The sequence below is a fragment of the Hyla sarda genome, chromosome 10, assembly GCF_029499605.1.
Source record: "Hyla sarda isolate aHylSar1 chromosome 10, aHylSar1.hap1, whole genome shotgun sequence".
Lineage (NCBI taxonomy): Eukaryota > Metazoa > Chordata > Amphibia > Anura > Hylidae > Hyla > Hyla sarda.
In genome coordinates, this window is record NC_079198.1 from 71,854,458 (window position 1) to 71,868,693 (window position 14,236).

Consider the following 14,236-nt stretch of genomic DNA (forward strand, 5'->3'; position numbering starts at 1 on the left):
TACATACTGTACATGCATCATACACACACAGATACTGTACACATTACATACTGTACATGCATCATACACACACATACTGTACACATTACATACTGTACATGCATCATACACATAACATACTGTACACATTACATACTGTACATGCATGCTTCATACACACACATACTGTACACATTACATACTGTACATGCATCATACACACAACACACTGTACACATTACATACTGTACATGCATCATACACACAACACACTGTACACATTACATACTGTACATGCTTCATACACACACATCACACTGTACACATTACATACTATACATGCTTCATACACACACACACCACACTGTACACATTACATACTGTACATGCATCAAACACACACAACACACTGTACACATTACATAATATACATGCTTCATACACACACACATACTGTACACATTACATACTATACATGCACCATACACACACACTGTACACATTACATACTGTACATGCTTCATACACACACACATACTGTACACATTACATACTATACATGCACCATACACACACTGTACACATTACATACTGTACATGCTTCATACGCACACAGAAAGAATAGATCAGTGTTTCCCAACCAGGGTGCCTACAGAGGTTGCAAAACTACAACTCCCAGCATGCCCAGACAGCCTTTGGCTGTCTGGGCATGCTGGGAGTTGTAGTTTTGCAACAACTGGAGGCACCCTGGTGGGGAAACACTGGTATAGATACACACATGCACTTTATATATAGTCATCCACAGTAGTAACACACACACAGGCACAGTACATAGACATACACATATGTACACACATATATATATCAACACACACATGCTTATACACACACACACACACATATATATATATATATATATATATATATATATATATATATATATATGCAGGGACACCTACTATAGTCAGGCCCCATGTTGTACAGCCTCTGCGGTCTCCCCTCCTCACAGCTCTCTCTTCCCCCTCCTCTTGCTCAGACGGCTGAAGGCTGAGAGAAGAGTCCGGGGCTGAGGGAAGATACCAAGTGCAGCGGGGGTGGGGGGAACGGGATTGTGGTGAGGTGAGAAGAACTCCAAAGCTGCAAATTAGTTTATTTAAAAAAATGTCAGACATTCGGGGGCCCTCTTGTTTGACTGGGTGCCTGGGGCCCGGAGCACAAACTCCAAGAGCAGGATTGTTAATCGCTACAGGACGGGCAAGCACTGGCTGTGCTCGGGGGCCCAAGCAATTGCTTGGTTTGCCTGTCCTGTAGCGACGGGCCTGCTAGTAGATAAGTGCTGCCGTTGGTAGCTGCCTCCCTAGTAGTGGATAGATGCCACCATTAGATAGATAGGTGCTTCTCAGTAGATAGCAAGAGCACCCCTGCAGGGAAATAGATGTTCCCATTAGGTAACGTCCCCCAGTAGATAGCCAGGATCCCCTTGTAGGTAGAAAAGTCCCTCTAAATAGGAATGTACCCTTTAGTAGGTAGCCAGAAGCCTGACAGTAGGTAGGTGGCCCCCTAGTAGGAAGTTGCCCCAAATAGGTAGCCAGGTTCCCCTCAGTAGGTGCCTCAAGGATGTAGATGCTGCCCGCCCCCAGTAAAGAGCCTCCCCTCAAGAGAAAAAACTCCCTGTACATACTCACCTCATCTTTACTCCCCTACAACAGGATCTCTTTCTCCCCTGCTCTGCTGTACTAAGGCACATGCACGGTGAGCATGGGGCTGTATATAGCTTGTGCTGTTCCAGGCACCAAGTCTGCATGCTTCCCATTATAGGGGTAGATGAAGTAGCTGGCTGTCTGGGGGAAAAAAATTGATGAAAAGGCTGAACATATATTTTACCTAATCTTTTCTCTTGGCATGAGATACCAACTGATGAAAGACACAATATGATAAGCTTTGAAAGAAAGAAAAAAACTTTCATTATAACACTTTATATTTAATGCTGGTCATCTCAGGATATCTTATGCCAGGAGAAAAGGTAAGGGAGGGCACAACGTTACATAAAGATGGAACACAAACATGTGGACATCTGATTGACTTTAATGGGAGTTATGTATACAGCATAGCACAGCAAGCTATGTTGTTTCCATAACTCCTACTAATGTCAATAAGGCTACGTTTTCACACAGGTTTTTTTTTGTAATTTTTTTTTGAAAACTGCCACTGCAGTTTTTCAGCCAAAGTCAGAAGTGGATCCAATAGGAAGGAGACATATAAGTCTTCTCTTTATATTTGCCATTCGTTTTTTCAAAACATGCCAGAAGAAAACATGCATGGAAAGCTAGCCTAAGGGTAGGGTCAAACACAGCGTATCCACACTGGATTTGATGCTGCCAATTGGCTGCCGGCAGTCACAGAGAGACAGCAGAGCAAACTCCCTGCTCTCTGTAGCTCTGTGTGTCCACTCGTAGCAGCAGGTTTACCGCCAGCAGTCACAAGTTGACACAGAGAGCTACCCGGCAGCAGCAGGGAGTGTGCTCTGCAGTCGCTCTGTAACTGCTAGCAGCACATCCGCAGCATTAAATACGAGTGACCCTACCCTAAGGCTATGTTCACATGGTGGCATGTCAGCATGGAAAATTTCAGTGCGGACATTTTACCAATAGCAAAAAAAAACTATGGGAGTTGATAAATTGCCAGCACAACTCGTACTGAAGCAAATGAACCATGCATAAAAACCTGGTTGCTGCTCCTTCCTCAAATGCTTCAGGGTGTAAAGTACAACAAATTCACTCCAACACTCCTCCTTGGGGCTCAAAAGGTGCTACAAAATAAAATGGTCAAACGACCAGGCTTGAAAAAGATAAAAAAAGAGAAATGTGTATGTGTGTATGTGTGTATATATATATATATATATATATATATATATATATATATATATATACACACATTTAAGTCACATCGCACATGGTAACCTGCTGGAAGGGGCTGTTATTAGGGGTAAGTGATAACAGACACAACACTATTAGCATATTTTCCGATTCAATTTTTCGATTAGATTTTTGGACTTTTTTTTTAATGGTAATGTCCCTGTGGACCGCACACAGGCACTTTCTCATCTCTTGTGGTTTACTCACATTATGTTCTGTTTGGAAAGAAATGAAATATCCACTTGTCTCAACAAGCCCCAGGACTGCAGTATTAGGAATTACTTAACTCAGAAAACACAAATTCTAACAATCTCCATTATCTAGTTCTGTCTGGTAAGTAAAACTTGTGGAATTACAGAATGAAAAAACACTGTCTAAAGCGGCACACCCTATTGTCAGGGGAATGGTGCTACCCAGCCCCCAATTCATGTAAATATTTCCACGGGGAATAACAAAGGAACTGCAGAACGCTGGGGGCCACCGTGATCTCCTATTTGGAGCCCCGATGCGCTAGCACAGGAACACGTCATGGAGGCTGAAGCGGAGGCCGCCACGCCTACTTTGTGTAGTTCGCCAGTCTTCAGCTCTACCATAGAGCTATATGGAGGCCTCCACTTAAGGCAGGGGTTGTAATGCGCTCCTGTGCTAGTGCACCGGGGCTCCAAACAGGAGATTGCGGGGGGCCCTAGTGCTCGGAAAGGGGATTTGAGAGGTACTTTAAAGAGTACCTCTCATGATCTTGTAAAATGTTATAATCCTCCCAGTTCACTGCCCCCATCATGATAATCCACCCCCTGCCTTTATTTTTTATTATTTTTTAGTTTTCTACCTTGATATTGCTCTGTATTTTCACTCCAGACTGCAATTCCTCATTTTGGACTTCTGCCAGGCCAGCAGGAGTCCAAAGTCTGTGCAAGAGATGGGGGGAAATGTGCTCTGGACAAGTAAGGAGACACCTAGTGGCAGCTTTTTTTAAACACAATTAAAACATAGAAAACTTCATTTTTTTTTTTAAAACAAAGTACATTAGAAATAGTTTTTTTTATTTATCATAAGGAGTGCAATAGCAAACATTAATTTTAATGATAGTGCCCATCTAATCCCTTGCCACAAGCTGCCATTTATAAACGGCGCTGCGGCACGGGAGGGTTATGAAGCGAGCTCAGGAGCTGAGTTCGCATCATACCTGAACAGTCCCGGTTGCTATCAGCAGCCAGGACCCATGGCTGATGTGGGACATCACCGTTAAGGCAGATGTCCAGCATTAACTCTTTAGACGTGGCGATCAAAGTTGATCGCTGCATCTATAGTGAAAGCTTCCCGGCAGCTCAGTCAGGCTGATCGGGACCATCGCGGTAAAATCGCGATGTCCTGATCAGCTAGGACGCATCAGGAGGGTGCCATTCCTGCCTCATGTGCGTTCAATCAGCGATTGAAATCAAGGCTTGAGCAATCAACTGCCGATAACATTGATCAATTAATTGCAATGCAAAGGCATTGATCAATGTATTGAATCAATGTACTGCATGTTATAGACCCCTATGGGGGCTATAATATTGCAAAAAAAGTGGAAAAAAAAGTTAATAAAGTTTGAATCACCCCCCTTTTCCCATAATAAAACAGTGTAAATAAAAATAAACATATGTGGTATCACCGCGTGCGTAAATGTCCGAACTATAAAAATATATAGTTAATAAAACCACATGGTCAATGGCGTATGCGCAAAAAAGTCCAAAATAGTGTATTTTTGGTCACATTCTAAACCATAAAAATGTTATAAAAAAGCGATCAAAAAGTCAGATTAAAAACAAAACTAGTACTGATAAAAACTTCAGAACCCGGCGCAAAAAAATGATCCCTCATACTGCCCCGTACGTGGAAAAATAAAAGAGGACAATTTTAAATGTATAGATTTTCCATGTAGTTATGATTTTTTTCAGAAGTACAACAAAATCAAACCTATATAAGTAGGGTATCATTTTAATCGCATGGACCTACAGAATAATGATAAAGTGTCATTTTTACTGAAAAATGTACTGCGTAGAAACGGAAGCCCCCAAAAAATTTACAAAATGGCGTTTTTTATTACATTTTGTCGCCCAATGATTTTCTTTCTCTTTTCGCCATAGATTTTTGAGTAAAATGACTGATGTCATTACAAATTAGAATTGGTGGCGCAAAAAATAAGCCCTCATATGGATTTTTAGGTGCTAAATTGAAAAGGTTATTATTTTTAAAACGTAAGGAGGAAAAACAAAAGTGCAAAAACGGAAAAACCGTATTTCATTAAGGGGTTAAAGAGGACCTGTGGTCACTCTGAAAAAAAAAAAAAAAAGAGTGCCAGTAACCTGTACATACCGCAGGGCAGTGGTCTCAAACTTTGGCCCTCCAAATGTTGCAAAACTTCAACTCCCAGCATGCTTGCGAGTTGAAGTTTTGCAATATCTGGAGGGCCATAGTTTCAGACCACTGCCTTAGAGGGACTGAGCAAATATATGCCGATTTTCAGTATGATGCTCCTGAGTTAAAGGGTGACCAATCAGGAAGCAGTGGGCGTGGCTGCCTGGAGGAGGGAGTGAGTTAGTGGGGGATGGTGACACAGGGAGGCAAACATGCAATATGTGTGTGACCTGCATGTGTGACCCCATACTGAGGATGCGGGATATGGGTGACGCCCCCTATAGGTGCCGGATATGTATTGTCTCATGTCATGCCTCCTTGTTAAGCACTTTTATATGTTGCTAGATATAAATGGGCCATGTGTGTGCCTCCAGCTGTTGCAAAACTACAACTCCCAGCATGCCCGGACAGCTGTCGGCCAGGCTGAGTGCGACAATTACATTACTACATTTTTACTTAAGGATTTTGTTGGTGGGGGTCCCTGCCATGGGGAAACTGTCGCCTACCTAATGTGGGGGGGGGGGGGGGACTGTTTGATAAATCTAGGCCATAATATTACAAACATCAGCAACATTTTTTTTTTACATATTTTAAATGATAAGTTTTTTTTTGATGATAAATTCCCTTTAAGAATCTAAGTTCAGGAATGTACATTGGTGACATGCAAAACAGTCGAGACTGCAGTCTTTTCAATGTCACAGCCCATTCATGAGTTAAATTTCTTGCCAATTCAGCACAGTGCAGAACCCATTTTCAGGAGGACTATTACTGCATGCACGTATTGTTCTCAGGAGATTGTGCAAACCAACATTCTGGTGTCTCCAGAGAAGACACTGATTTTATTCTGTCTTCAATGCAAATGCTCTTCCTTGGCTCAGCATTACATTCATTGTTATCCACCACAGTTTAAAAGGGATTTTCCCATGTCCTACATCACCATTTATTTTGTCATAATACAAAAGTAAGCAATTTTGCTAATGCATGTTATCAGCAAAATTGCTTACTTTTTATGTTGTGCCCATTCTTTGCTCTCATTGTTTACAGCTTGTTGCTGAGGATACTGATCACTATTTCGCTGTTGAAGTGGATGGCCGAGCTGATGACATCCCGCCGTCTCCTGGGTTGTTGGGATCTCCATAGTTTGCTCCCTGCCCCTCCTTTTTGGTATGTGATAGACTCATCACAGAAGGCTCAGGGTTTGTGTAGTGTCCCTGGAGCCATCTATCATTAGCTTGTCTTACACAGAAGGTGGCTGGACAGGAGACCATACACCATAGGAAGCTCCCTGCATTGCTTCAACACTGTGTGAACAGACTGTGTAATTCAAACGTCCTGCCCCTTGTCCAAACCGGGAAGTAAACAGTAAAGGAGTGATGCAGGGAGCAGAAAACACAATGGGACTTATTTACTAAGGCTTTTCTGAGTAGATTTTGTAGGGTTTTTTGCGTCGCATGTGTCATGCACCAGAATTTCCAACAAAAAATCCCCAAAACCCTACTCACTCTCCATTTTACTCAGAAAATCCTACAAAGAGGCATGGCTATCCATGAAAATGGGCATTTCTTTAAAAAAAGCAAACATTTTTAGCTACAACCTACAAGTTTACTAATGTTTCCACATAAAATGTGGTGGATTTGAGCTCCGGAAGAAAACAACAGCTCAGAACATTGTAAAAAGAACAAAACTTAGGGAAAATCACCAAATAAAAGAAGATACAATAGTTAATATCGTGGAGAAACACCTGTCGGAAACAAAAACCCACATAGAAAACTACACACCCCTCTTAGTAAATGAGGCCCAATGTGGGCAAACCGCTTTAATTTCAAGATGCAGCCGATGCAACTGTAAGATGCCCAGCAAGTTCCGTTCACGAGCCCTCTTCTTGTTAATAAGGCTGGTGCACGGAACTCACTGGGTGAAGTTTAGTTCCCTCGGTGATTGTACCGCCCAGCGTAGCTTGCATCTCTCTACGCTGTAGCTGAAGATCAAATTGGTCTGAAACTCTGGATATACACTTTACCTGGCCATGTCCTCCATGTGGTCATTGGTGTCCACCATTCTTGAGATAACAGCAGAACATTCACCAGCATCACAGTGAATGCTTGTATAGCATAATAAAAACATTTATTCCTTTCAGACATGCACCTCCTCAAACAATGTGCATCAGCCATTGCGGTCTGGTGACGTCATCTGTATGGAGAACATATTAAGGTCTCAGTAGAGTGCTTTAGGGTTCCCTGGTCTGAAGATGTTTGGAAGACACTAATTTAGGGGATCTCATATAAGGGTACGTTCACACGGGAAAATTACCTGTGGAATATCCAATAAGTCAGCAGAAAATCAGGTATTTTCCTTCGGACCTATTGAAGTCAATGGTAGAAAAATCTGCTGCAGATTTTCCGCAGCAAATATACTGTGGAAGTTCCAAAGGTAATCTGCCCATGTGAATGTACTCTAAGGGTGCATTCACATGGGCGTATTCGTCAGCGGATCCGCAGCTGCCTAAAGTGCCCCTAAAGTGCTGCCCTCTTTGTGCCTGCTAATAGCGGCAATCCGCCGCTACCAGCAGACACACTGCGATGTGCGAGTTACCCTGCAGTGTACTCGCACACATCACGGCCGCTCTCTGTGTAGCTCAGGGAGCTGGGGGAGCAGCCGCGATGTGCGGGATATGCGGATACACTGCGACTCGCACTTCACAGTGTGTCTGCTGGTAGCGGCGGATTGCCGCTATTAGCAGGCACAAAGAGGGCAGCACTTCAGGGGCCACAAATACGCCCGTGTGAATGCACCCTAAAGCTGGACATACACATTTGTGTCAGCTGAGCAAACTGAGGGCAGGGACATATTGACCAGCCGTTCCATTTGGACATGGTCTGAGGGCCCGGCCGTGTAAAGAGCCCACCGCTGCTACTAGGGATCCAGGACACTTGTCCTGGATCCCCAGGCAGTCAATTGCCCAGGGCCCCCATTCACAACAGGGCTCCCTAAGGATCCGGGGCACAAGAGTTTAGATCTGATACTCCAGTTCCCGAGACTGCAGAACATCACTCTCAGGCATCAGCTGTATATGCAGCTTTCCGCACATACAGCTGAAATTTATGACAGGCTAACTATAAAACTGTAGCTGTATGCTGTAGTCTATAGGAAGCAGAGGGCCAGTGCAGGACGTCAGCGCACCCTCTACTAGCATACAGCAGGCAGAAGACCCTGCTGAGATGCAGATGTAAGTTTTTTTTTTTTTTACAAATGTGGTCAAACATGTCCTGCCTACCACTGAGGGGGGGGGGGGGCTTACCTGTTTACTAAGGGGGTGGGGCCCAATCTACCTACTGGAGAGCCCTACCTGTCTATCTATTGGGGGGATATACTTACCATGTGTTCTATCTACCTACTGGGGAGCCCTTCATGCCTACCTACTGGGTGAACATATCTATCAGGGGCCCCATCTAACTACTGTAGAGCCCTACCTGTCTATCTACTGGGGGATATACTTACCATGTGTTCTATCTACCTACTGGGGAGCCCTTCTTGCCTACCTAATAGGGGGACATATCTATCAGGGGCCCTATCTACCTACAGAGGAGCCCTATATTGCCTAACTACTGGGAGGACATACCTACCAGGGGTTCTATCTACCTACTGGGGATCCCTATCTGCCTACTTGTTAGGGGGACATATCTATCAGGGGTCCTATCTACCTATTGGGGAGCCCTACCTGCATATCTACCAGGGGGACATACCTACCTGATGGGGGGACTACCTAGTTAATGGGGGAATTACTTATCAAGGGCCCTTAAAGGTGTTATCAAGGCATAAAAAATGTTATATATGCCTCTGGGTGGCATTAAAAAGCCATACTCTTCAATCCCCCACAGCTGCGGCACCAACGCTCTAGGTCCTCGCTCATCACCGCTACTAATGTCTGCTCAGCCAATCACTGGCCACAGCGGTGTCCTGCCTCAGGCAGTCATTGGTTGAACAGGCACTAGTGTGGTCTCCATAATATCACCAGAAACCAGGTGGTGATTAGTGGGGAACAGGAGCGTCAGCATGTGGGCCTATAGGTGGGGAGATTGTGTAGAGGAGGGGAGGGCGCTGGGAAAAAAACTGGAGTCTAACGTGTTTGTTCTGCAGATGTTAGGAGATGAGTTTTGGCTGGAAAAAGTCAACATGGTGGTCAGAGCTGGATGGAAAAGAAAAGGAAAGAGGATGACACTGATCAGAAAAGATGTAATTGTGAGTCCCTAGATGTAACTGTAATCACTTATATAGTATACAGTCCTGTGTACAGCTGATATCTATCGTCATATGGTCCTGTATATAATCACTTATATGGTGTACAGATCCTGTGTACAGCTGGTATCTACCGCTATATGGGCACTGTATGGGGAAATACTGGTCTGTGTATAGTGGTATAGTATAGCAGTATTATCCAGTTATTGTGTGGTGGTATATATTTCCTCCTTGTATTCTATTATTATTGGTCATGTAAAATGATTTACCTACGTTAACATTATATATATATATATATATATATATTTGAATAATTACATTTTTATTTATTTTGTGTGTAGGGGTGGTGCATAAGAACGGATTTGGGTGGAATAGGGGCAGAGATGTTGCCAGGGGCAAAGCCTCACAGGGGGCCCTTGCTTTATTTGTTCCGTTGTTCCGGGGGCCCTGAGTGTTGTCAGTCCGCCCCTGACTGAGGGCCTCATGACTGAGGATATTGGGGGAACTTTGGATATGGCTGTTGCCATTCAAAACACATGCATGCTTGACTGACTTAGGCTATGTTCGCACAATGGAATTTCCAAGTGGAATTCAGTGGGAATATTCTGCTCGGAAATTCTGCTACAGCAGAGTCCCATTGATTTCAATGAGATTGTGATGCACTGTGCACACAGAAGAATTTTTTGCGGCAGTCTCAAGGCCATAAAGACTCTTGTAGCAGATCTATTTAAGGGATACATTGGTTTCTATTATAAAGCATGTGTCAAAATGTCTCAGATTTATTACTTTGTCACTTTTTTTTTTGCAGAATAGGATGACACAGACCTCTTCGCTATTCTGTCCAGCTAAAAACTGTATATGTAATTTTTTGCTTGAATCCAGCAAAAAAAAAATCTATTCATATTATAGGAATTGTGCTGATGACGGATTGTGCTGTCTAACTATTTTTCTATGGCAGGCAACTTTGATACAATTTGCTGCTGTGCATGCCACCCTGTAGCCGTAGACAACCTTTTTTACATTAAAGGAGAACAGTTAAAGGAGTTAAAGGAGTTTAACATCAGTTAAAGGAGAACTCCAGAATAAAAAAATTGTCCCTCATACTGCCGGCAGTAAAAAAAGATAAAGATGTACATACCTTGCTTCGCTCCCCCGGGGCCTCCGGTAACCGTCTCTGGTCTCCGCCGCGATCCTCTTCCTGGTTGCCGGTGGTCGGCGAGTCATACTGCGCTCAGCCAATCACCGGCCGCAGTGAAGTCCCGACTCGGCCAGCGATAGGCTGAGCGGCAGTGTGAGAATGCTTCAGGACACAAACAGGAGCATATGTGTAAAAGGGAACAGAGAAAGAAAGAGAGAGAGAGAGGCGCTCTCTAAGTGCAGTAATTTCCCAATTAATAAAAGTAAAAAGTATACTCAGAACACAGGTGAGATTGCTCACTCACCTTTCGGTGTTGCGCAGCAGGCACAACACTGTGAAGCACATGTATGAGTATATGAACTCAAAGCGATCCTTGCAGCAGCCTTGCGTCCCGGTCCTGGACATCAGTGATGGCGGTCAGGCAAATTCATTTGGTGGAGAGGTATAAACCTTTCTCTGGTGAGGATCGCACAGCGGAGCTTGCAAGAGGCTGTCTGTCAATTATGCACAGAAGCAGCAGCAATAAAACCAAGCAGGTTTATTAGTTTAAAATACAAAAACTGCTACAGATGCAGAGACAATGTGTTTCACAAGGATCCCCTTGCTTCGTCAGGTCTCCTTTATAACCTGACGAAGCAAGGGGATCCCTGCGAAACGCGTTGTCTCTGCATCTGTACCAGTTTTTGTATTTTAAACTAATAAACCTGCTTGGTTTCATTATCGCTGCTTCTGTGCATAATTGACAGACAGCCTCTTGCAAGCTCCGCTGTGCGATCCTCACCAGAGAAAGGTTTATATGTCTCCACCAAATGAATTCAGGACACAAACGTCACACAGCCGCTCAGCCTATCGCCAGCCGAGTTGGGACTTCACTGCGGCTGGTGATTGGCAGTGTGACTCGCCGACCATCGGCAACCAGGAAGAGGATCGCGGCAGAGACTGGAGACGGTTACCGGAGGCCCCGGGGGAGCGAAGCAAGGTATGTACATCTTTATTTTTTTTACTGCCGGCAGTATGGGGGACAATTTTTATATCCTGGAGTTCTCCTTTAAGACCCTATTCACACACCCTAAAAAAGGCGATATTTTGTTTTGCAGTCTTATTTTTGTCCATTTATGGCTGAAAAATCAGATCTAAAGCAAAAACGTCTGTTTTCAAAAAAAAATTGGGGGTCAATTCCAAATTTTTTTTAATTTAAAGTCTATGGAAAACCAGCTTGGAATTGTGTTCGAATTACAGTTTTTTTTATACAATGTGTGCACTGACCTTATTAGATAAAGAAAATGTCCACTATTTATAACTTTTTTACTGCCGTTTTTTTACTTTTCATTTACACTGTGTGAACCAAGCCTTAGGCATATAGTATTTTGGTCAGTATTTTAAAGGGGTACTCCACCCCGAGACATCTTATCCCCTATCCAAAGGAAGACATCAAGTGGACATGTGGACGCGTTTCGGGTGGATATACCACCCTTTATCACAGATATTTCCAAACCCTAGAGAGGAGAGTGGAGGGGAGGGGAGGAGAGGAGAGGTATTATGTATACATATATAGTTTATCTTTAAAAAAAATACTTTTTTTGGAAATGATTTATCAATACTATCCATATTGTTTGAATAGATCGTGTGTTTGTAAATATTATTTTTTACATATTTTTTAATCTCATGTTTCATTAGTACTGCAGTTAGAGTAGTGTTTTACAACCTGGGTGCCTCCAGCTGTTGCAAAACTACAACTCCCAGCATGCCTTTGGCTTTCCAGGCATGCTCAGAGTTGTAGCTGTGCAACAGCTGGGACACCCTGTTTGGGAAACATTGCTAAAGAGTTACTAAACTATGCAATTTATCTATTAAAAAAATAATATCACTTTTTGGAAATGCTTATTTTATAAAGATGAATGGGTCATGTGTCAAAATTTTTTTTTTTTTTTTTACATATTTATTAATCCCCTGTCATGCTGCTAGATAATGTGCTGGGAAAGCTGGGTGACTTGCTTTTTGTACAGGTATACATGTTTCATTAGTAATGTAGATAGAGTAGTACCAACCAGGGTGCCTCCAACTGTTGCAAAACTACATCTCTCAGCATGCCGACAGCCTTTGGATTTCCGGTCATGCTGGCAGTTGTAGTTGTACAACAGCTGGAGGCACTGTGGTTGGGGAACATTGCTTTAGAGTTACTAAATGATGCAAAGGATGGTCTTGGAAAGATATTACAAAAATCAATAGGAATCTTGAGAGGTTTTGATAAAACTCCAGTATAATGGATGCAGAAAAAAAAAAAAGCTGTTCACATATATTTAAATACATTGTAAAGATTAATTATATCTGTCTAATAATAAACACATACGCAAAAAACGAAACACGGATACATGAAAAAGATTGGAGTAAGGAATTTTTTTTTCTTTCACCCTCCTGCATCATTCCAGGAAATCCAGCAACCATAAAAACAAGTGTTCCCACCACCCACCACCCCCAACCCTCCTGCATCTCTGCTGCAGCCAGAGATCCGGCCATATTGAGTTTACAGTTCTGTCAGAGCTGCACCATCGAGGGAAAATTACATTATATATATATATAGATATATTCCAGGACACCAGCCGGAGACCCCCCTCACCCCTCCCAGGCCATGGGCAAGAGAGAGCGCCCAACACCCCCAGGGCTAAGCTTGGTAACACTGGCACTCAGCCTCCTGGGTAAGTTGTATGGCCAGTTCTGCATGCACAGCTGGGTATACATCTGCCGCAATGCACTTCCACCCTCCGCACACTCCACAGTAACCCTTTCACTGCCAACTGGGGTAAATGACACCCACGCATACAGCAGATAAATGATAAAATAATCATCATCATAATAAAACAATATAGTGATTAAAAATGATGAAAAGGAAATCAAATTGCATCTGAATTCAAGACTGTATTAGTGTCATATAGGGGGTGATAGGAAGATCCTCCTTTAAATAATGCCATAAACCATAGGCTATTTACCGGTTATTATTTAACGCATACAACCTAAACCCCATTATATGCCTGATCTAATTGTAGCAAAAAGGATGCGAAAAAATGATCGCTGCTTAGAGCCTGCACCGAGGGACTTAGACGGAGAAGCAGAAGGGATTCCAGGGAGGATTAGTACGGGCTGACAATAAATACAGGGTGATGGCTAAAATATGGGATACGGGAGGATTCGGCTTATTTAATGCAATTTCCAGGCACTAGTAGCATGAATAGGAATACTAGAGGTTTCCTAGATAAGGGGCATGGGATGAAGGCCTATTGATGGAAAACGTTGGGTCAATGTGAATGAAAACAAGGATTGGGTAAAAGTCCATAGATCAAAATATTTTAAAAAATTGCCGTACTTAAAATATACTGTATATATGATATACTCTATCTTGGGGTCACTATGATCTTTACAATATCTTGAGCTATTTAATCATAAGGGATCATATTGTGATCATATTGTGATCATATCAGTGTTACGATTGCGGTGATCACATTTCGGCATTACACTCCATAACCTCACAGTATTTGCAATATATCATATCTGTCATATCATATCATCACAG

At 42.9% G+C, this 14,236-nt stretch overlaps 1 protein-coding gene and 1 long non-coding RNA gene across 2 annotated transcripts in view; one reads left to right on the forward strand and one right to left on the reverse strand.

Annotated features, from left to right (window-relative positions):
• Positions 1 to 1,314: 1,314 nt before the first annotated feature.
• LOC130293730 (uncharacterized) overlaps positions 1,315 to 14,236 on the reverse strand; it is a 66,866-nt gene continuing 53,944 nt past the window's right edge. The window contains exon 3 of the long non-coding RNA XR_008848275.1: positions 1,315 to 1,820. This is a non-coding gene — a long non-coding RNA (uncharacterized LOC130293730). The remainder of the gene's footprint in view (positions 1,821 to 14,236) is intronic.
• Positions 13,166 to 14,236, forward strand: part of SCN2B (sodium voltage-gated channel beta subunit 2) — a 38,157-nt gene continuing 37,086 nt past the window's right edge. The window contains exon 1 of the mRNA XM_056542760.1: positions 13,166 to 13,364. Within this exon, the coding sequence (XP_056398735.1) occupies positions 13,298 to 13,364 (67 nt within the window). The 5' untranslated portion in view covers positions 13,166 to 13,297. The remainder of the gene's footprint in view (positions 13,365 to 14,236) is intronic.